Source organism: Phalacrocorax carbo, chromosome 12, assembly GCF_963921805.1.
Source record: "Phalacrocorax carbo chromosome 12, bPhaCar2.1, whole genome shotgun sequence".
Lineage (NCBI taxonomy): Eukaryota > Metazoa > Chordata > Aves > Suliformes > Phalacrocoracidae > Phalacrocorax > Phalacrocorax carbo.
In genome coordinates, this window is record NC_087524.1 from 9830150 (window position 1) to 9852308 (window position 22159).

Below are 22159 nucleotides of genomic sequence, written 5' to 3' on the forward strand. Positions count from 1 at the left end.
TTTAAATAGTTCTGAGTAAGACATTTGCAAGTGAACACTCAAAACTTGGATCCAGGCTATTTAAGTCACCTCTGCTTCCAGTTTCTGGCAGTTTTTCTGACTTGGCTCTGAACCTTCTGACTGTGCCCGTCTCTATTTTCATGTCTCTGCTTGAAAAATCCTGTTTCTTATCCAAAGCATAAAAGTATTGCCTTTCCCAAAAGCCAGGTTTATTGTGTGTCACTTCTTCTCAGCAAGATGACTGGCTGGAAACTTAGTTGTTATTCAAACTTTTCATTTCACAGTGATTCAGATTCTCATTAATTTGCTTCCATCAGAAGTTCAGCTTGTGAGACCTGTGATAACACACAGTCTTAATAAAATCAAGGCTTCCTGGGCTCATCCTCACTCCACATGTTTTGTATTTCAGATGTTCCTGCTGTCATGGATCTTTCTGGGTGTATTTATTGTTATCACAGGGTTGCCAGATGCATGTTATGGTGGGTGCTTTCCTCACCCAGTGCCTGCAAAGGAACAGCTCTTTGGATTCTACTTTAATAACATCCATGATTAAAGTTGTCAGCTGAAGGCTTTGTAACCGCAACACTTAAAGATGTTTTTAGTTTCCAGCATAAAGAGCTCAAAACAAAATATTTACTGCCCCCCCCCCCCCCCCCCCCCCCAATATTAAAAATCTGTACTAAGAAAATAATTCTGTTAGGTAGGTATGATGGAAAGGTAAAAAATAATGGATAAAATACAGTATAGGTGGTGACCTGAAGAACCCTCACTAGCAAGTGTATGTATTTTTTGGAGTTCGGTATATTGAGTTCACTGAATCCAGTTTTTTGGGAAGATGAGGTACTGACAGGGAGCCCAGTAAGAACACTGATCCACTGCTCCCCCTTCTGACAGAATAATATTTGCCTATGCCTATAAGGAACTGTGAGAGTATTTTACATTTATTTTTATGTACATGTGTAATTTTAAGCACATAAAATTCAGGGCATGGTTTAGGAAGCATGGTAGTGTTGGGTTGGTGGTTGGACTTGATGATCCTAGAGGTCTTTTCCAACCTTAATGATTCTATGGTTCTATGAAAATAAGGTTGAAAAGGCCTTTAATTAGGTATCTTGTCCATCTGTCTGTCCCAAGATCCAGTTCCACCTACACTATTCTTGGCAGATTTTTCTTTAAAAGACTTTTAAAAATTTCCATGAGGTTTCAGAGCCTCCCGAGCTGATCTGGCCTGTATCACACCATACTTGCTGTTAGAAAATGCCTCAAAGTTCCAAAACAAGTATCTCCTGCTTCAGCTGAGGCTGACTTCCCCTCTTCCATTCCCAGTGTAACGTATCTCCTTTCTTGCCACCACCTTTTATGTACTTGAATGCTGTTGCCGTATATGCTATTAGGGCTTTCAACAGCAGACAGCGCTTTTCCTGTTCCTGCAGCTTTTCTCAGACACTGAGTTTCCTACACCTCTGATCACTGAGAATTACTGCTAGCCTTCATGGGGACTACCCACATGCTTAAAGCTACCTGCATATTTAAGTACTGTGCTGAAGTGGGGACTTCATTCCTAGCATTGTCCAAGGCTGTCAATCACATGCTGGTCTAGTTTAACTGCATGACACTTCAGTTAATTACTGTTTTGATAATAACAATCTGGCAGTTTTTCAAATGCTTTTAAACTCGTAACTGCAGGTAAAAACTACCATATTTTGCTGGTGAAGGACAACCAGTGCCAAACAGCTGTGAACCTCGTCTACTTGACCAGCAGGCAGTATTTAACTTACAGTGTCATAAGGTATTTCCTTAACAGTGAAGGCACGAACACTGTATTGGAAACTGGTGTTCTTAATATGTCTAGAAGCAAATTCTTTTGCCAATAAACAGCCATGTCCATCCAATACCTAATGCTTACTGAGACATTGATGCACGCATATATCCCCATCCTCATCCACAAAGAGGTTCAATCCCCTCCATTTCAGTACACAGGATGAGGCAGACAGAATAGCATCTGTGGTAGCTAATGCACACCAAGTATATGCAGTCAAGCAAAACATAAAGAAATCAGCAAGCCAATACATGCACATAAAATATTATAATGAAAACTTAAGAAGACAGAGACCAAGTGGGAAGAAGATGGAATGGAAACAGAGATGAAGCAATTGCCAGAGTCAAGAGCAATCAGCTCACGGGAGGGAGGGCAGTGAACTATGGTTGGGTTGGTGTTAAAGGGGCTATTAGAATTACATGCTCCTATTTCTGTTCCATTTACTGTAGCTATCTGCAGTGTCAGTAAAATCCTTCAGCTTTTCCTAAAACAAATGTACACTGTCTGCACAACTGAACAACAAAAAGACCATGAAAAAAAAGATCATGAAAAAAGACCAGCATCTAGAAGCAATACATGTAAGTGTACAATAAAATAGCAGGATGTACAGCTCTCAACATATAAACAACTTGGCATTAAACAAGCATATGATCAAATACAAGAGAATTGTTTGTAATGTACTTGTGTGCATGCAAAATATTCACAGAGTATTTCTGTGTCAAGTGTTCAGGAACCGTTATGGACAAGTGCAAACAGTATTTTAAAGAATTAGAAAGAATATGCTAAGACTGTCCCTTCAATGCACTTTTTAATACTTTACCTAGGATCTGCATTTTTAAAACATCAGTGGGAAAACACAGTCAACGTTCATTTGTGGAATATATTCTAAAGATGCTCTGATTTGAAAACATACCCATCTCTTCATGAAAGAGCTTCCTGATTTGGTGACCACCGCTTGGGATCCTCCGCCGGAGATGATGAATATTAAGTCACCGTTTAATCACTTACAGCATCAGGCCAAACATGGCTCCATTTGTGGGGCATAAAAGTAAAGGGAGTCTTAGACTGCAGTTACATTGATTCTAGTAATGGCTTTAATGGACCGAAACACTGAAGAAGCCTGCACCTCCCACTCAGCTGCTTTCCACAAAGAAAGCACACGAGGAACATTTAATCTTACCCCACTTTTCCTACTTTTCTTCTACCCAAATTATACAGGTGAAAAAAAATTCTTGCAAATTAATTAAATTAGTTGTTGATATAAAATCATCAATCCCCATGAAATCAACTAAGTTAAATTGGCTCATGTGGGTTTGCTGCTTCAAAAATAAGTGCAGCAATACTTCATAGCAGCAATAGAGTTTATCACAGTGACTTCAGGGTGTGGGGTTTGATCCCCCACATTTTGCACGATAAGTCATTGCAACTTCTTCATCGTATCTGTGAGGATGGTTCTTGCACATAGGTTTACTTAGAAAAGGAAAAAGTAAACATTTCTATGTATGACATACACATGAACCAGCCCTTACTATTTTGTTCTTCCTCAGTGGCTTTGCTCCTACGCCTCTGGTGACACACTGGCGTCTTAAGAGTGCATCACAGAATGACTTATAGCCATTCTGTCTTGCTTCTGCAATTTGGCAATATGCACAGCTATGCATCCTTGGTGGACTCAGCTTCATGACAAAAGGAAAACATATGAATTCTTTAGCTTCTTGAGGTCATTTCAACTTCTTCACTGCCTGGTGGACTCTCCGGAGAGCTACACCTCAGGTTGATTGTCATGTCAAAATTAGACTGCAGGCTTGACCGTTAAAAACCTATACTACATCTGGAATAACGAGACTGGCAGAACTGAGGGACGTTGCCTGTAGCACTGAGCAGCAAGGGCAGCATCTTCACGTGCAGTTTTCCCAGCAGTGCTGTGCAGTGACTCTGATGTCGTGTGATTGATTGGCGAGGAGAGCTACTTATTTGTTCTAAGTGGAACCTGAAACTTCTCAAGAAGGCAACAGCAAAACACCAAGACCTTCCAGTAACGGGTACTGGAACAAACATTCTGTCTGGAGAAGAGATTCTCCTTTTTGCCATTTCCAACCTCTGCCTATTGTCTTTTTTTTTTTTTGTAAACACGTCATCAGAAAATCAGCAGTGACAGCTAGGTACACTAACTGGTAATGCAAAGTAGTAGTAGTTCCTGCGTTATAGCAAAATTTGTGAGAAAACATGTCTCTTTAGGTCTGAGAGAAAAGCTTAGGGCAAGGAAGTGTTAGACCAGAGGTAGTTTAACAGCTTCTAGTCATGATTTTAGAAGTGAGAATCCTGCTTTAAGGAAAAAAAATTCTGACCCAGAATTCCTCACTGAAATGGAAAAGAAAGATGTCAGCAACTGTGCAGAGCAGGTGATGATATTCTTGATTACTCTTTGTACCCATGGATCACACATGATTAAGTTGGGTGCACCCATATGTGCACTGTTGATCTTAGAAAAATGAATCCCACATAGGACTTCCTACCCAGACATCCATCTGGACAGTTTTAAGGTTAGTCATGCCTGGTTTCACAGACTCAAGAAGGGCAGGGTATACACTAGCTAAAATTCCAGGGTGATCTATCTGCTGATCTAACTCCTGTGGAGTCTTTCAAGAGAAAACTTGTCGATGCATACCCATGTATTGAGTTACCACCAAGCATTTAACAATGATGAAATAGCTTATTCTGGCATATGTTATCCATAAAATGCCTCTAATTAACTCAAGGAAAAAACTCACTAAATTTTAAAACATCAAAACCAGAATAACTCTTCTTTCAGCTGTGAACATACTGGAAGATTTCCAGTTGCAGGAGTGTTACTTGGAAAGGTATGGCATAGCTGTCATCAAAGAGTTTGATGATGAAGAGAGTTTTGTTCAGTGACTATCGATACGTGTGATGGAGGTCAGAAGCCAGGACACAACCTCAAAGCTACTGATGGGAAGATGTCCCCAGTTAAAGTGGGTAGCACTTGCTAACTTGGCTCACCAAAGAATTTTCTTTCTTCACTTAGCATTAGTTCAGCATTCCTTGACACCATTTAAGACAAATGTTCTTCACCCAAAATACAGTTTCCTTAATGTGTTGAGAGGGAGACTGGTTGCTTTCTCACACATCAAACAGTGTGAAACACTTGTGTTAATGCAGTCAGCTGCAATTCCAGTATCTCAGCACCACATGAAATCGTAGCATTAGCTCACTCCATATGCCACACTTCTGCCATCGCAACAGCATAGCTGTGCTTCCCTTCAGTTCAGTAGGAAGTTTCTCAATGACTTCAAATGTCACAAGGGCTAAGCTGCCCTTCTGCAGTAAGGCAACATGACAATGGTAAAAATAATGTAAGGATAATCACTTCAACCCATTGAGGTTGCAAGAAAATATTACACACTCATCAGTAAAGCTCTTTCTGTTTGCCTATGTAGAGAAAGGGACTCAAAATACAGTTTTTTCAGATACAAACTTTAATAGAATATTTGCACTGAAATTACTTTGGAAATAATTAGAACAAAAGCAAAACAGCTCACAAACACTGAAATATCCATTTTGAAATAGGCCATAACTGGCATAAACAGCATATTTTACTCAAGAAACTTGGAGAAGTCAAAAAGCTCCACTGTATGTTTTACTTGCTAAAGGAATTGGCACAGAAGACAATCTTGTTGCCTTCCTTATAGCTGAGTATTTTGAGAGGAGGGGTGATATGCAAGTATTTATTAAGTTCCCATTGTCTGTGAGTACCTTAAGTCTTTTGACTTCTAAAGAATTTGCTTCAACCTTTATATTAAAAAGTGAGAGTTTCATGCCTGTTCACAGTTCTTGGTGAATTTCCTGCCTCACAATCCTGAGGCAGCTGTCCTTAGGCACGTGATTTTGTTTGCACGAATAATACACAGACATATCCCCCCTATCACAAAAACTATGCACACTTAAAACGATATGTAAGTTACTAACTGTATGACCAGGAAAACAGCAGAGAGCTTTAAGCCAGCTCTCACATGACTGTATTAACCTGTGAGCCTGGTTTGCAACACAAGCATGGTCAGTGCCTGACAACATTGCCACACTGAAGTCTCAGGCCTCCAGATGTGACTTTATTGTCAGCAGCATTCAGAGATGGAAAACTCCCATGAACACCACATTTGTATTTTATCCTCAGGAAAAGACCTCTAAATTTTTACTTTATAAGGCTTTCTCTAGCCTTAGGTAAATGACTTAATTTGTCTGTTAATAACAGGAAGGAAGTGTATTTTTAAATCCTGCTTGCTGATGCTGCAGTTTGGAAGGGAAGAAGGTGTGCTCGGTAGAATGGTTATTTGTTCGAAACCAAAACAATAACCAGTGATGCTGCTGAAGTGATGATGGACACTACTAACTCATGTCTACACTCATAGCAAAAGTGAAATCCCCAGCAGTCCAGGAAGAAGGTAAGGTGTGCACCTCCACCTGTGCTTACCTGCTCACAGAGTGACTTGTTTGGTACCCCAGTTTAATCCACTGGGTTCACCCAAGGCCTACAGACTATGGGATACTGCTCTAAAACTAGCTCGTCTGCACTAGCAGATAAACCATGTCCACTTTTTCAGCTTCACCAATTTCAGTAGCACGGATAAACGAGAGCAACCTGAGTTACATGCACATAGTATGAAATGAACTTTTGTATTAACTACATGAGAAAATGAAACAACTCTTCAAGCTCCACTAGAATCCAAATACCTTTAACACAGAAATAGGCTCAGACCATCACAGACGACAAAAGCTGTACCAGGGACTCGGTTGGGCAAGGGCTTAGATTTAAAAGGCTTGACTTTTCTTAAAATAATGATCAATCAGTTCTCCAACAAAGACAAGAAGACTGAAGGTCTGTTTATTGTTTCCTTTGTCTGGTACAGTCTTGTAAAGACTTTAAACTGCAATTTTTGGCATGACTATGTCAGAGAAAATCCCACAAGCACACACAAAACTAAAAGACAGCCTTATACCATTCCCTTTTATTAGCACTGTGCCTCACCCACTTGGTTATTCGCATATGCAGCAGTGAGAACTAGGAAGCCTATCTCAGCTGGCTCTTACATTATCTTTTGTAATGGCAAATTGCAGTGCCTCTCAGCTACAATAAATTATGTCAGTTTTTCTTTTCAAGACAGGTACCTTGAAAATTGAAGTAGAAAATAAGGGATAGAATAAGCACGCTCCAGCTGTAAAGCAGAAAAGGCACAAAATTTTGCTTTTGCTATAGCTTCAGGCTGATGTCATTCTAGGGACTTCACTGTAATTTCCGGACATTTGCACCATTATGAGAGCAGAATCTATCTCTCAAGGACAGGTTTTGTTGCAGCAAACTGGTTTTACTCCAGGAATCTGGTCTATAAAGCCCTTCCCCTGATATATTTATACAGCTATAAGCAAGTCCGAACATTTTTCTGAGGAGTGAATTGCAGCCAGCGAAAACACAGCCCTAGGCCCATGCTGAAGCGGGTAGGATTTTAAAAATTTCTGCAGCAGTTAGTGGTTAGGCACATAAAAACACTCCACCCTCCTGCCTCAGGCAAGAGAGAATATGCAGACAGTGCAGAGTGTACTTCATGTGTCAGGATACATCATTTGGCTTCAAACAAGATCAACAGATTTCAGAAAAATGAGAGAAGGGGGTAATGCGTATGTGCCTTAAGACTTAGTATGTTGACTAACATCTCTGTTACTCATTGGCAATGTTTAGGGACAAAAGGCCTGGCTGTTGTGCCCAGCAAGCTCTTAAAGGGAAGTTTTGTGATGCTCCTGGCACCCTGGAAGAAAAGAACCCATAAAGGTCAAAGAGGAGTCTCTAAACCCAAAGTCAATATTGTTTACTATCACTCTCCACTTTGGCTTTGCTACTACAGATGTTGCCTATAGGGGAATATAACATGTTCTTGTCCTGTCAGCGCTGATGTGTGAGCCCTAGTGCTCTTCTGGTGATATAAGATTAATGAAAGAGACGATACATAGAGAATATCTTTCAGTTGTGCAAACTGGTGTAAACTGGGAAAAAAAAAAAATCCAATCACTAAAATGTCATCACAGAAACAGAAAATAAAATCAGAAAGCACATTTTCCTTCTGGTTCTTTGGGGAACAAAGTTTCTCTGAAGGGAAGCAGTATGCTCAGCAAATAGAGCTCAATAATTTTATTACCAGGGCACGATTTCCTATGCATTTCTTTTATTTTGCTTACTCCAAACTGTTCTGATCACAAAAGGAATAAAAAAAAATCAAACAATAGCATTACAGTGCTTAATAAAGACTGTATTGCAACAAACTTGCTAGCTGTGTGCACATACCAGTGAGTTTAACTGAACAGTATGAGAAACGCTCTGCAGTGTGCCATAAACATGCCAGTATCAATAACACATTGATAATCTCTTCTCCTCAAGGGAAACAGATGCGTACCTTTTCAGAGGAAGGTTTTAGTGTGTCTTCTGTTTGCCTTCATTAAGTCGCGGGTAAAATAATACCCATCACTATTGGATTTCTGCAATAAAAGTAATGGACAGTCACTGGAGAGTGACTGATGACACTCTAACTCCCAGCTCTGTCTGGGACCTCCTGCCACATCTTGGACAAGTCATGTTTTTGCAGTACTATGTGTAAACACCAAGTAAACAAATAGGTAAATGTGATAAACACAGCTAAACATTTAATACCAACCTGAAACAGGATCTCTTCCTAGGATGATTAGCATCAGTGACTACTGATGGTAATATTTCCTTTTCTCTATTCTACGTGTAGTATATTTATCTGTGTGGAACTGCCTTTCTATATTCACAGTCTCAAGCAGACTGTAATCCTTGCTTGGGGTGGGGCACATGGGCGTTGCTCTAATAAAGTAGCAATGATAATGCACAGGATGACTTTTTCATGTGTTATGTTTCTGTAAAATCTTACTGGAATCTCAGCTGGCACACGATCTAAAATCTCAAACTTTCTGTTGTTCTTGTGCAACTCAACTGTTAACATGTCTGTACAACAGAGCATGAGTAATTTAAAGCAGGGACCGTCCTTGAGACAGAAGGAAATATGTTGGGAACTTGGAGACGTGCCATCTCAAAGCAACAGCATATTTGAGATCCAATTCACTTGATAAATTTGCAGCAGAAGTTCTATTAGCACTTTTACTATTGCACTCGGGAGTCCATTTTTAACACATTACAAAAATAAAATATTTATGACATTAAATTAGCTGCAGATATTAATAAAAAAAAAAACACCAAACCTGCAACATAAAAGGGGTAAGTTTAAAAAATGCCTCCAAACTGCCTCAACAGCTGAGGTATCATGTGAGGTTTTTTGCTAGATGGTTATAACTGATCATACAACTTAGTCACATAATCTAACTTCCCACATTTGCTACTAAGAATATTATTTCTAAATCAATTTCACTCACAGATAGTCAACTCCTATACAAGGAGTAATCTAACGGTCCCAAGTTCTCAGATTTCCCAGTGACTTGTTCTAGATGGTCTTTGAAAGCTTAGATACTTCTTACTGTGGGAGAAAAAAAGGTTGCTATCATCCCAGTAAAATTCTATTTGAAGTGATTGAATCTATGTATACTTAATGTCAAAAGCACAGCAACTGCTAACATTATCACACCTACACTCAGTGCTTACTCACCTCTCAGTGCAGCGCAAGAGTGTATCTTGTCTCAAAGCAGATGGGAGTTACACAAGGCAGAGAAAATTGAGCATCCTCATCTGTGGTTGTGAGGAGGAACCAGGCAGGAAATTAATGCATTCCTGCAACACACATTAAGGGCATGATCTAGCAAGAGCGTGCGGGTGCATATATTCCACGTGCGACACTCAGCACAGCTGTGAGAGGCCTGGGTGCACAGCGTGGAGCAGTTGGGCTGTGCACGCTGCGGGAGGAACCCCGACATACACAGCGGGCTGGGCGCTATCACCATTACGGCTTCTTTAGTTCATTTTCTCAGTCCTGACAGTTATATTGGAAGATTTTGTACAAATCAGTTTTCGGAAACATAAAGCTACATGGGGAAACCAGGTCTGCAGCACGGAAGGGAAGTTTGCTGAGATAGGTACGAAAATTGCTTCAGCAGTGCCTTTGAGCACCAGGGCACTCTCTAACCCTGCTCTGAACGGCATAACTGCAACCAGAGCTGGGGCTGCTCCTTGTCCCAGCCACAATCTACCTGCTGGTTTTCCCAGTCAGGTTTCTTCATTTTCACGCCTTTCTCCTTCCCTCACACCCAGGACAGCACTGCCCAGGTCAGCCTTCTGCTGGCGCGGCCCTCGGGTACAGTGCTTCCCCTCCTGTGAGGAGGCGGTGCCTGAGGTCGAGGTGGGGGGCTGTGCTTCCCTTGGCTGTGCCGAGAGGCTGTGTCCGGGCCCGCCGTGCCACCCATGGAGGGCGGCGCCCTAAGCTGAGGCTGGAGCCGCGCTGCCCGGCGCAGGGACACTTGCAGCGGAGCAGCACCCGGCCTTGGCCAGCCGTGGGGCGGCAGGCCCATGGTGGCCTAAGGGACACAGCATGGCTTTGCATGCCCAGCCGCAACAGAAGAGCGTACGAGGTCCCCAGAGATGGTCGCACCGGGCGCTCCGCGGGAGCGGCGCCCAGCCTCACATTTACCGCCCGCCCGGCCGCAGAGCAAGCTTCGCGCGCCCGCCCGCACCACAGCCCCACACGGCTTCTCCCTGTGCGCAGGCGCACTGCCGGCGGCCGGCCCCTTTCCCCCGGAAGCGGGAAATTGAAGCGCGGAGGGCGGTTTGGGGGGTGTGTTCCTGTTCTCTGTCTCTGAGGGGAGCGGGCTCTGCTCCCCGCGGTGTCGGTGTAGGGGGTTCCTCAGGGCTTTCTCCTTCCTTGGTCCCCCCGGGCTGCGGGCCGCTGTGCTCCCGAGGGGCCTCCCCCGGCTCCGCGGCGTGTCAGCGGCCTCTGCCTTGGGTTGTGCTTCGGGGGAGCTGCCTGGCCCCCCGGGGTGCATCGCCGCCGAAGGAGCCCCCCGCGTCTCTGGCTCTGCTTGTGGGCTGTCCAGCCTTCCTTCTGCCTCTCTCTGGGGTGGAAAAGTAGGTAGGGAAAATTTCTTGCTGAGTGTTAGTAGAGCCTTCGGCTGGTGAGAGGAGAACGTAAAAGGAGTGAATGCTGGTACATGATATAGCTATAAGCGGAAAGCTGAGGTAGGTTGCATCCAAAGTGCAAAATCAAATACCGAAGGGCAAAATTGTCTTTTCTCCGTCTAGCCCAAGCTTTCCTTACTTGCTGGACAAGATTCTGTGTGATAAATAGCATTACTGCTAGAGAACGTAAAGGATTCTTAGGCTGAGATTTTGGGAAGGATTTAAAGGTGCGGGAGTCTGTGAATGTGCTGCCAAACAGAGTTAAAGTAACAGCGTTAGTGAAGCGTTGGCAAAGATATTAATTGTAGTCGTGGTCATTTAAAGAGAAATAATCTGCATTAGAATGTAAAGGCAGAGAGTCACGGGATTCCTTTTGAAAGAGTTGAACGATTCTGTTAAAGCTAGCTCTTAGGCTTGCATTTATTTTGCTGCTTAGTACGATTTATTACATATTTGTGACATGCTGTATAGGTAGGCATGATGTAGCTTTTTCAAGGCTCTTTCTTACATTAAGAAATAATAGTGATAACTTGTATTATATTTGATGAGTCCTGTGGGTTTCCTGTTTAATTGATAGATTGCTGAAATACCCAATTTGCTGAAGTCTGGTTTAATAGAATACCATATGTTGAATTTTGAACAACTGGGGGGAATGTTGACTTGTAAGATAAATGAGGGCCTGCGTCCTTTGGTATAGAGCCAGCAAGACTGGGGGTGCTGGATTAGTACGATTTTGGCATCCTGAAGCTTTGGTACATCTCATCTCTGAAGAGGAAGCCCCTTGTGCCAGTCTTGTGTTGCCTCGTGTTTATTTTGCAGGATTGTATTTTTAAGAGGCTTCTGTTTTGAAAATCCTAATTGCAATTTGCAGGTAAACAGAGGTGTATCTGACAATTTTCCAGCTGCATTTTGGTGATTAGTAGGTGGTTCACAAGTGCTAAACTACACTAAACATTGCCAAATCAATTTGGAGTTGGTACCTGCTGAGAGGTATGACTTATCATTTTAATTAAGCTGCTATTCTGAGTGAACTGAGGATGCTTGCTTTTAATCTGAAATTCTACTTGTGTGAGTAATTACTTTTTAAAGCAGTATCCCCAGAAGGATCAAATGAGACTGGACTACTTCCATAGACCTGGGTATCCAATTATTTTGTTGTATATAAAGATGAATTGTTTATACATGTGGACAATAAAAATATTGTGGCTCCCAACAACACTTTTATTGCTGCTTGGGATGCAGTTAAATGAAAGGACTGGTTCTTCACAACCTGGCTTAGTAGGGATTATTCCTTTGAGTGAGGCAAGCAGTAAAGGTCATTCAGGTTAAGAAAATACAGGTTTTTTGGAGTGAGCTTTTTTGATGAGTTTGATATTGCAGGATCTGACCTTGGATTTATAGGCATAATACAATGGGTTCCGGTGCTTCTCACGTTGTCTTGCTCCTTTTTAACACTTGAAAGAGGATATCAGATAGAAAAATAATATAATGGTGAATATCTGTAAGACTTTATAATATTTTTCATCTTTTTAAGAAAAAATTCTATAGAGTTTTGAGTGAGGGAAAAAATATACAAATCAAAAAGTAAGATACTTTATACCAGTTACTACTGTCATTCATCCTCTTGAAGAAAAGCCATTCATAAAGCAAGATGCTACTTAGCATACGAAACAGTGTGTAACTTACGCAGATGTCTCTTTGAATGTAACAATTAGAAAATAAGCCTTAGTATTTCTTACTAGAGCTTTTTACTCATTGCTGCAGCCACATGGCTCATTATAATCAAGGTGAAAATGGCACCATACATAATTCTGTCTTTTAACAGAAACTGCTCTCTGTCTTGAGATGGAAGAACCGGTATTTGATAAATTGACATCATCTTTGTGCAATACTCCAAAGGATTCTGGGACAGCAGCTCCACAGGGGACTAGTTCAGGGAAACAGGTATGAAAACTTACTTGTTTTTCTAGTAATGTGACTCTTCGTAGTAAGAAAAATGCTCGTGAAATCATCAAGTAGTTCGAAGTCACCGAGATACTGTTTGCTGGAAGGCTAAAGATAGGTAGCATATACCTATAGCTACAAGGCTGTCCAGGTGAGGAATGTGCTTGGTGTACTTTGCTCTGAATATGCAGATGTTTGCTGTGAATACAAAGTGATGGAGTAGTATACCCAAAATGCTATCCTAATAAATTTAACTGCTGTTTAGGATTTGTGGTGGGTTTTGGTGTTGTTTGCTTGTATTTTTTTAATCTGTCATCTTCAGTATTCTCAAATCCTAGTTTTCTGGGTCTCTGTGTACGCAGAATGACTTCCCGTGACCTCTGCTTGCACTTGAGCAAAGTGCACCGCTCTCAGTTTGTATGTTCTCCATAATGCTGGGCCCTGCTCTGATGTCCATCCTAGCATGCGTTAGGGTGATGCTGTCACACTCAGCATCCGGACCTATGCAGGACAGGGCTAGTTTGCAACTGTTCCTTAACTAATCCCTCTCCCATATTTTAGTATATTTTCACAGGTAAAAATATTAGACACAGATTATAAAGAAAAATGATTTTGAAGAAGACGAATCACTATTTTAGATGCTTGTCAGTGAAGGATCTCAAAGCTGAACAAGTCAAAACTATACAGGAAATTTCTAATACTCTCAAGTAGAATACAGATGTTTTATACTAGTGCTAATACAAAAAGTGTATGTGTGTGGGGATGGAACAGCAAAAAACTCCATCCCTTATCTCCATTAAACTATAGGGGGAAATTGAACATGATGGAATAAAATCAGCCAAGTTGAAATATGCAGTGTATCTTCTGCGCAAAGACTAGATGAGTAGGTTTGCCTCAATGGAATACAGGATTTGCTCCGAGAAAATGTGGAGATACATCTTTCTGTATCTTCCAGCTGTGTGTGCAAACACTTGTGAAAGATAGAAGTTAACTTTGTTATGTTTGTGAAAGTTGTAGTGAGAATTAGGAAGTCTGGCTTTACAGTGACCTTTAAATATATGACACATTCCATGTAAATAATAACTAGGGTAAACAGTTCTTTGAAATTTGATCCAAAGATTAGATTATAATGATCTTTCGGGGGGGGGGTTTCTTTTTTCTTTTTAGCCACTGAGTGCAGCTCTGAGGGAAAGATTAAGGAAAACAAGACGTTCATTTAATGCCAATTTTACAGTGGCAAAGAGGCTTAAAATAGACACTGAAGAAAAAGACAGTGCTGGTGCTGACAAAGTGTGCCTGCCAAAGACAAGTACAGATTGTTCTAGATTACAAGATGGTTCTGAAAACCTGGAAAGAAATGGCACTGGACATACATGTGTCAAAAGTTCCTTACAGGAGAATGATCTCTGTGGATCAGCAGAGAATTCTCGTGAGCTACAGGCTGATCTTAGTCAGGAACAGCCCCTTGAAGAAAAAGTAAGGCTGGTGAAACAAGTGCAAGAGAAGGAAGAACTACTTCGAAGGCTCAAGCTGGTTAAGAGGTACCGATCCAAGGTGAGGCAAACCTCTGAAAAAGCACTTTTAAGTCATCCTTGGAAGTAGAATTCATAGTGTAATCCTCATTTACTGATTTAAGTAACAATACTGACTCACCTTTTTTTTTTATGTGGTGTTTGTGTGTTGTCTCAGTTTAAGTTGTGCTTTAAAAATAGATCTGCAGGTATCAAAAAAACCTCCCACATTTCAGCAAATGACAATTTTTTTGTTTTGTCCCAATTTCAGAACAACCTGTCTGAACTGCAGGCCTTGATAGTGAAATGGAGAAGTAGTACCCAGCTGATGCTATACGAACTACAGTCAGCCTTTTCTGCAGACGGCAAGAAAGTGAGTCTCACTCAGCTGATAGATACTTTTGGATTAGAAGACCAATTGTTGCACTACAGCAGAACAGAAGAAGACTTTATAGATGTGTAATCTACAGGTGCAAAGCTTTCAGTTCCACATGGCACGAGCAGAAAAGACTGAATGAATTCTGATCGCATAAGAAGTATTGATTAGGCGGTGGACTTGGACTTTACGCTTTGAGGTTAAGAGGTTTTCTCAGGAAATACTAGTAAAGCCATGTACTTAGATACAGTAGGCACTGTAAAAGGCATTACTTCATGGAAAAGGTGGAACTCATGCTGTTTTGGAAAACCTGGCTTGAAAACTTGATCAATAATAGTTATTTAACAACAATAAAATTGAATCAAGTCATACTTTAACAGGTAGAAGGCAGTCGGTTCTTTGATTAGTCTTCGCATGGTTACTTGTCTTGAAATAATGAACTCAAATTAATTGTCACTTCTGCTGTTCAGATGGGGAAGAGTTCAGTTCTTTGTCCATAGATACATCCCCCCTTTTACAAATGTCTTCCTGCTGCCAGTCAGTTAATGACAGCATTTGGTGAGTTAAGTGATTTTTTTCATGTTGTTAATATTCTGAAGCTGCACTGAAATGTTCTCAACAGAATTAATTATTACTGAGGGAAGTGTGCCATAACGCACTTGTTTTCAGATTCTGGGCCAGACAGTTGTCTTCAGGGAAGCTCTCTCTTAAGCATTCTGCCACAACCTGAGACAATAGAAGGGAAGGCAAGAAAATGGCAACCATCTGTCTACTCTACTACTTCCTGTGAGAGCCAAGGTGTTTTCTGTCTTCAAATAATTAAGAAACATAAGGCCTTGTCTAAGGCAAGTGCTTCAAATACAGCATCATAAAGCTGAATAGAACTTCAGTACTTCATTTATCCTCCAATAAATGCTGTCTTTGTAAAATGTTTTTTTAATCTTAACTTGAAATTTATTTTATCAGGATGGCCTATGCATTTACTGTGGTGACTTCTGCCTGCTTTTATTTTACATATTGTTACAGTTGACAAGTGATGATTTTAAAGGAAATCTTCACTACTCTACAGCTCTCCCTGCTATGAATATCGTTTCATAGGTGATCACATTCCTTATGGGTTGTACCTTAACTGTTTTGTTTACAGGTGGCATTTCCTGCTTTCTTAAGGGAGTAATTTCTTACATATTTCAAGGGGAAGAAAATCCCAGATCAAACAGACCCTTTTAACATTGATAGGGCTTGTTAGACTTAAATCTGTACCCATAACTTGCTTTTAAGGATATGGAATCTTGCTGTCCACACACAATTAATGAAGAGCAACCTTTATTGCTAAGCACATTTTGTATTAAAACACTATTTCATCTGCCTCTTTAGATAAATAAATGAAGATGATGGTGCCCGATGAAGGGGTTGGTTCTCTTCCCAGAGATACTTGGCAAATTTGGAACTTTGTGGCTTCTAGGGAAATTTCAGAAGGAAGAAAAAAGTCTTGCAAGAAGGGGAATGTAAATAGAATCCTTACGCACCCCAGTTAGTGATGGTAAAGCAAAAATAGAGGTGGTGTACAAGTCGTTTTTCCTTACAGGTGTAGATTTTTGTTTAACGTATCAAAGCTATTAATGCATTTATAAGGGAATAAGTTTGGATTTTATGTGGATTTATGAAAGGAGGAGAAGAATCAATGCACACTGTGGATAAAAGGAAATAAAAATCAGTCAGAATGCCTGAGTAGGTAGATCCTACTCTAGTAGTGGTTAATTTTATTAAGGGTTCTTTGGCTGAGCTGTCTTGGAGAGGTCTGGCAGGAGAATAGATTACAGATCTGTGCAAAGGGGTGGGAGATAGCAACAGCTCTTTCAGGAGGCCAGATGCTTCCAAACCTGGCTTTCCTGTGACTCTGCCAGTGGCAGCAGCCACAGCTACTGCTGGCTGTGGGTAATTATGCTATCATAAGCAGCAGCCTTCAGACCTGGGCCAAGTAGCACACCTACACCTGTGCCATCACAGGTGTAAAGATATTTTAAAAAGCAAAATGCAGTCAAAATACATCTGCTAAAATTAATGGACTGTAAATTCACTGATCTCTTGCAGTACTTCACCTTCACAATGTTCTACAAATGGATATTGCAGACTAAGGCTATACAAATACAGCTGTTGTTCTATCAGTCTACAATTTCTTGTACCCTTTGTCTTCTGTAATGAGCTATATGGTTTATATAATCAAAACAGCAGAAATACATCTAATGAACTGAAATATAATGGGAATGAGGTATGAAATATACAAAACAGAAAAACATGCATCTTTCAAACTGAAGTTATTTTTTAAAGAAATTGCAGAAGAAACCATTTGTGGAAAGAAAAGTTCAGGGACAAAAGGTAGTTGTCTAAGACGAGGAGCTTGGACAAGACCACGGCATTATACATCCACCTGGACTCTGGTTTTTAAAGAACAGGGAATGTTCTTGATCTCAGTCTTTCAACTTCTGCCTGAAGAATTTCAAACTGTTCTTCCTGTTCCTTTACAAGATCCCGTAGGTGTTTCTGCTTCAAAATCTCTCGGTAACGCTGCTTCGCAGTCTTTCCAGAAATGTGCTGTGTGTCTGCGTAAAACAAGATGTAAGGGTTAGCCTGTACTTGTAGGGGATGCATAATCTGTAGTTATCTAGGACCTGTCCTGAGGTTATTCCAAGTTCTGTATAAAATAGGCAAGCATTTTAAAAAAGGCTCACAGTTGGGCTTAAGAGTCTTTATAGTACTGAATAAAGCAAAAAAATTTCAAAAAGGCACTGGCCATGCTTCTTTTAGTTTCTAGCAAGTACCCACTATTTTGAAAATCTCGGTTTTATTAGTGGAAGGAAAACTGTAGAGAACTTAACAGCAAATCCCCTTCTCAGCTTCATGTTACTTCCTCTGTTCCCTTGAATGGGTGGAAAGAAGGGGGTTGAAGAGTTCTGAGAAAGACGGAAAGCATGTTGTCTAGTGAAGGTAGTTATGACTATAATATTTTGACTTAAATAGTATCAGCAATTTAGTCAATTAACTTTGGTGACAAGAGCAACAATCTCTAGGTATGCTCTTAAGTAAATGATGTTAAATTATTGCAGTAGAAAGGGCACTGCTAACTGTGCCCATACAGTAATAAATAGGTGCTCCTTGCCCCTTAGCTGATGATGATGGAAAACAGGACCATCTGGCCTTGCAGATATTTTCTGAATATTTTTTGCTTGTGACTTCAAGTGCGTTACTGTGACTCACCGGCTGCCTCAAAGATATGCCTCCTTTCTGAAACAGAGACAAGCATTTCTTTCAGCTCCATGCTGAGCTCGTAGTTTGCTTGCTCTTTTAAACTGATGCACTTCTCCAACTCTTTAACTCTTCTCTGACGGTTCTTCACATTCTTCTTGTGCAGCTGTCCATTTCAAAATGAATAAAGCAAATATATGAGCTTATACAAAAGCTGCTTGGACAAACTTTTGATGGAAACATATAATCTTAAGCACTGCATTGTAGCTCAATAAACTTTCACGTATTTTGATTTGACTAGTAGCACATTCTAGCTTTACTTGTACAACGTCTTTCACAGGCACTGCATTCCAGTATGCTTTATGGACTTCTAATATAAGTAGCAGACAAGGAACAAAGAGGTGTGGGTCAGGGAGAGAGATATATCAAAGATAAAACTTGAAAGGCAAAGGAAGGCAAGGAAGTCAATGGAATCAGTGAGTTGAGAATTCTGTCTTGGCTGGTAGGAGCTGCTGAAGAAAGGGTGGTTGTGCTGAAGCTGTCAGATGGGCTGCAAAGAGACAACATAAATACTAAAGCTTGAAGAGGAAGAGGCAGCTGATGCCAGCTAGAGCAACATGGAGAAAATCCAGTGGAATAGCTTAAAAACAAGGATAATCATAATTTGAATGTTGAAATAGAAGAGGGAGCCAGCAAATCAGATTGTTTTGTCTGTGTTATTTTGAATATAGCGGAGGAGTAATATTATGGACAAGCTGGCACTCCTGGAGAGAAACATTAAGAAGTGAAGACTGGAAGAATGCTTCATTAGAAATGGAAGAGTGACTTTTATAGGCAATGCTGTGTAAGAAGTGATAAGCAGATCTGCACTCAGATGCTCAGGAAGGAAAGCATTTAATTTCAGTAACCCAGCAAGTAGATTTCTCTCCATAGGGTTGATCTATGCAGCAATCAGTGTAGGATGACTGCTTCCAAAGACTTTAGAGAACTGCTGCTGTAGACAGCTCAGCGCAAGCTGAAGAAAGTATTGAAAGCCAGATGAATAAATACATGGATATATATATTCATCCATATGTGCTCTTATGGCTATCCTCCAACAGTCCTTGAGTTAGCTGAAGAGTTAGTACGCCTGCATCAACTGCAGTTATTCTTTACAAACATCTCTTGCTAATGAAGGAGAGGAGTTGCATTTAAACTAAGGATGTGTCTCTTAAATGGGGTGGTTCACTTAGGTTTTACCTTATCCATGACGCCAAGGGTCTGCTCCATCACTGAAATGTGGTGGGCGATGCGGCTGTCATAGTTCAGCACAGTTAGGAACTGAAGAATTAAAACCAGAAAATAATCATCTTATTAAGCCTGTTTGTTCTCAAAAATTCCACACTTCTGTTAAGACAATCATACTATGTGGAACTCAAAAAACTAGAATTCTGCACAGTGGTAAGTCTTACTAGTGATGATATATGGATATGGTAAAGATATTCTTGGATGCTGTGTGAATACTAGACTGTACAGCTGTTAAAAAGAATGTTATCTATTATGTGTTAATGGAAACAAAGAACAAGCAAATTTGCTGTGAGGTTGTCAAAAAACCCAAGCTATACTTTTGCTTATATGGTAGTCTAACCTAACACAGCTGGAGGCCAAAGTGCTATGCAGTCTGTCTTTAAGCCAGAGAAAAAAGTTGGGTTTTTTTCTGTCAAGGCTTCCTAGTTCTTGTATCTGCGTAGTAATTTAGGTTTCAGAGAATTTATCAAAGATTTTTTTTTTGGCACACTGCTACTAAAATGTCTCTTTATCAAATGACAAATGGTAAAACGGCTGTATGACCCGTAACAGGCAGTAGATGTAGAGTCATTCTTCCAGAGTGCTGTCCCACCAAAGTGACAGGTAAAATTATGTGGACTGCTCTAGTTAGAAGAGGAGAAACAGGAAGCTCCTTGCCTACAGCACCAAATTGCTTTTACTTACTGCTTCACTCTCAGCCCTCATTCTAGGTGTTCTCAGGTCCTTGCCCACACGCATTTATCGAAACCATCTTTCTTTCTGTTCCTATTGTTGCAGTCTCTGTTGCCTTGTCTTTCCTACCAACCCCACATTTCTACTCAAAAAGTGAAGTAAAGTCAAGCCCCTCAGAGCATTAAAATTCTCATTAAACTGGTATATGCCTTTGCTATGGGCAAGTCTAACTCTCTGAAGGGCAATAGTTCTGCTCATCAGTTTAAATGAAGTTTGAGCTAACGGCAACACTCTGGTGATAAATTTGCTACAAGAACTTTTCAGTGTGTTGTCACATCACCTCTTTGGAAAGCTGTTTCATTGGTGTTAGTTACGGTAGTCCCTTGGCTGTGATTCAGAAGTGAACAAGCAGTTTGGAGAGCAGCAAAATAAATGAAGCCTGAGTAAAACAGGTGTTTTGGATTTTTCTTTTAATCTTTTGATTGAATTGCAATATCCTTACCTGCTCTCCAACATTCTTCATTTTCTCTGTGCTTTATAGCTCTCCCCACTTCAATATCTCCAGCCTACCAATCCTCCAACATCCCTTATTCCAAACCTTTATGCCCCCACCTCATTGTCACCAAACCATCAGCTTTCCCTGCAGTCCTCAACATCGCATACTGCAATACCCTCAGGCTTCCCCTACAACCCCTCTTCTTCCTCCTCTCTTCTCCCACTGGTATCCTTGGCTCTCTCCCACAATGTTTACCTGTGTTTCCTGGCCTGCCAGCTGGGCTTATCCAAAGCTATGTGGGTGCTGACTTGCCGGCCAGCTGCTGCCTCTTGCCTGCCAGGCATGGCAAACAATTCCCTGTGGTTCTGCTGCTGTGCCAACAAATGGCAGTGAGTGGGGCTCACTGAGGCTCCTTCAATCTTTGTACACTAAGCAAAAGTCACGGTATTTCTGTGAGATACCAGATGGGGGCACTTCAGACCTTTCACTTAAAAGGAAGTTATGGTGCTTGATTTAAAAGATCTCTTGCTTGTGGCTGCAAAATCCTGATTCCCTACTCTCAGTGCCAACTTTGAAATACTAACAGTTAGGGTTAATTTTGTCTTTGTTTACACCTGAACATCCCAAAGAACTTAATCACTGATCAATCTCGAGAAAAACTTCCCCTTGAAAGCTGAATTGTTGACCTATTAGGAATCAGGTTTCTCCATAGTAGTAAGAGACTTCAGAGGAATAAATGATCTTACAGGTATAGGCAGCAAAATTTTCTGCAGTCAAAATATAAATTAGAGTAACTCACTAGCTGGCGATCTTTTGAGATAGGTAGTGTTACAATATCCCGAGCCTTCTGTTTCAGATCTTCTATCTGCATTCTCATTTTCTTGTGTTCCCATTCCAGCTGAAATATCCCTTTAGAGAAGTCTTTACATTCCACCATGCTAGCGATTTTTTTTTCCCCTTGAGCCTGAAAAAATAGATTAATCTTAATTAACACTCTTTACAGATTATGGAATAATTATTTGCAACATGATGGGCAAACTTCCAAAGTTATAATTTTAGCAAGGAAAACATGCTATACTGCAGTCTCTTTCCAGACTTTGCTCCACATCGTTATCTTTTGTGGAATTTTTTTCCCTTTTATGCTCTGTGCCACAGCCCTGGATCGTAGGAGATGAAGAAAATTACAGCTAACCTCTCTCCGTCTTTTATAAGAATGCAAAGGCATTTTAACTCTACAAAAAACAAACTTGCCCTGTATAAGGTATTCTGCAGTTTTTACCGAAGGCTTTGTGCAGTAGTAGTAACAAGCAATTTTTGTGCAGCTCGAATGCCTAAAAAAACATTTAATGAGAGTATGAAAAACTGTTTTAAGTATGATCATCAATTTCACCTTACATAAAAAAGTGTATTAGTTTCTTAAATCTTAATGTAAGCTATTGTTCAAATGCTTCTTAACATGACTATAAGTTTGCCTTGAGGGAATTTTCAGCCTGGTGCCCAGGATATTAGCATTTCCTATTTACGGAGTGTGTGTAAGTGATGGTGTGTCTAAAAACGGTTGCCATTTCATTGATCTGAATTGTATTGATCACATGTCAAGAAAGCAGCCTGTATTGCAATCCTTACATCATGATAAGAGACATCACAGAATTCTTAATAGCCTCTA

General features: G+C 40.6%; 2 protein-coding genes across 3 annotated transcripts in view; one reads left to right on the forward strand and one right to left on the reverse strand.

Moving 5' to 3' along the window:
• Nucleotides 1-10595: 10595 nt before the first annotated feature.
• On the forward strand, nucleotides 10596-15763 carry SFR1 (SWI5 dependent homologous recombination repair protein 1). 2 transcript variants are annotated; one of them, XM_064464103.1, is made up of 4 exons: nucleotides 10596-10917; nucleotides 12790-12908; nucleotides 14076-14462; nucleotides 14691-15763. In XM_064464103.1, exons 2-4 carry the CDS (start codon nucleotides 12810-12812, stop codon nucleotides 14880-14882), a joined length of 678 nt encoding a protein of 225 aa, XP_064320173.1. In that variant the 5' UTR covers nucleotides 10596-10917; nucleotides 12790-12809; the 3' UTR covers nucleotides 14883-15763. The 2 variants fall into 2 exon arrangements, with proteins under 2 accessions (XP_064320173.1, XP_064320172.1); XM_064464102.1 differs by having other exon boundaries at nucleotides 10597-11024.
• Nucleotides 15764-16107: 344 nt separating this feature from the next.
• CFAP43 (cilia and flagella associated protein 43) overlaps nucleotides 16108-22159 on the reverse strand; it is a 50492-nt gene continuing 44440 nt past the window's right edge. Inside the window, exons 35-38 of the mRNA XM_064464101.1 lie at nucleotides 21293-21457; nucleotides 19278-19358; nucleotides 18051-18204; nucleotides 16108-17395 (exon numbers count right to left, since the gene is read on the reverse strand). Of these exons, the coding sequence (XP_064320171.1) occupies nucleotides 17238-17395; nucleotides 18051-18204; nucleotides 19278-19358; nucleotides 21293-21457 (558 nt within the window). The 3' untranslated portion in view covers nucleotides 16108-17237. The remainder of the gene's footprint in view (nucleotides 17396-18050; nucleotides 18205-19277; nucleotides 19359-21292; nucleotides 21458-22159) is intronic.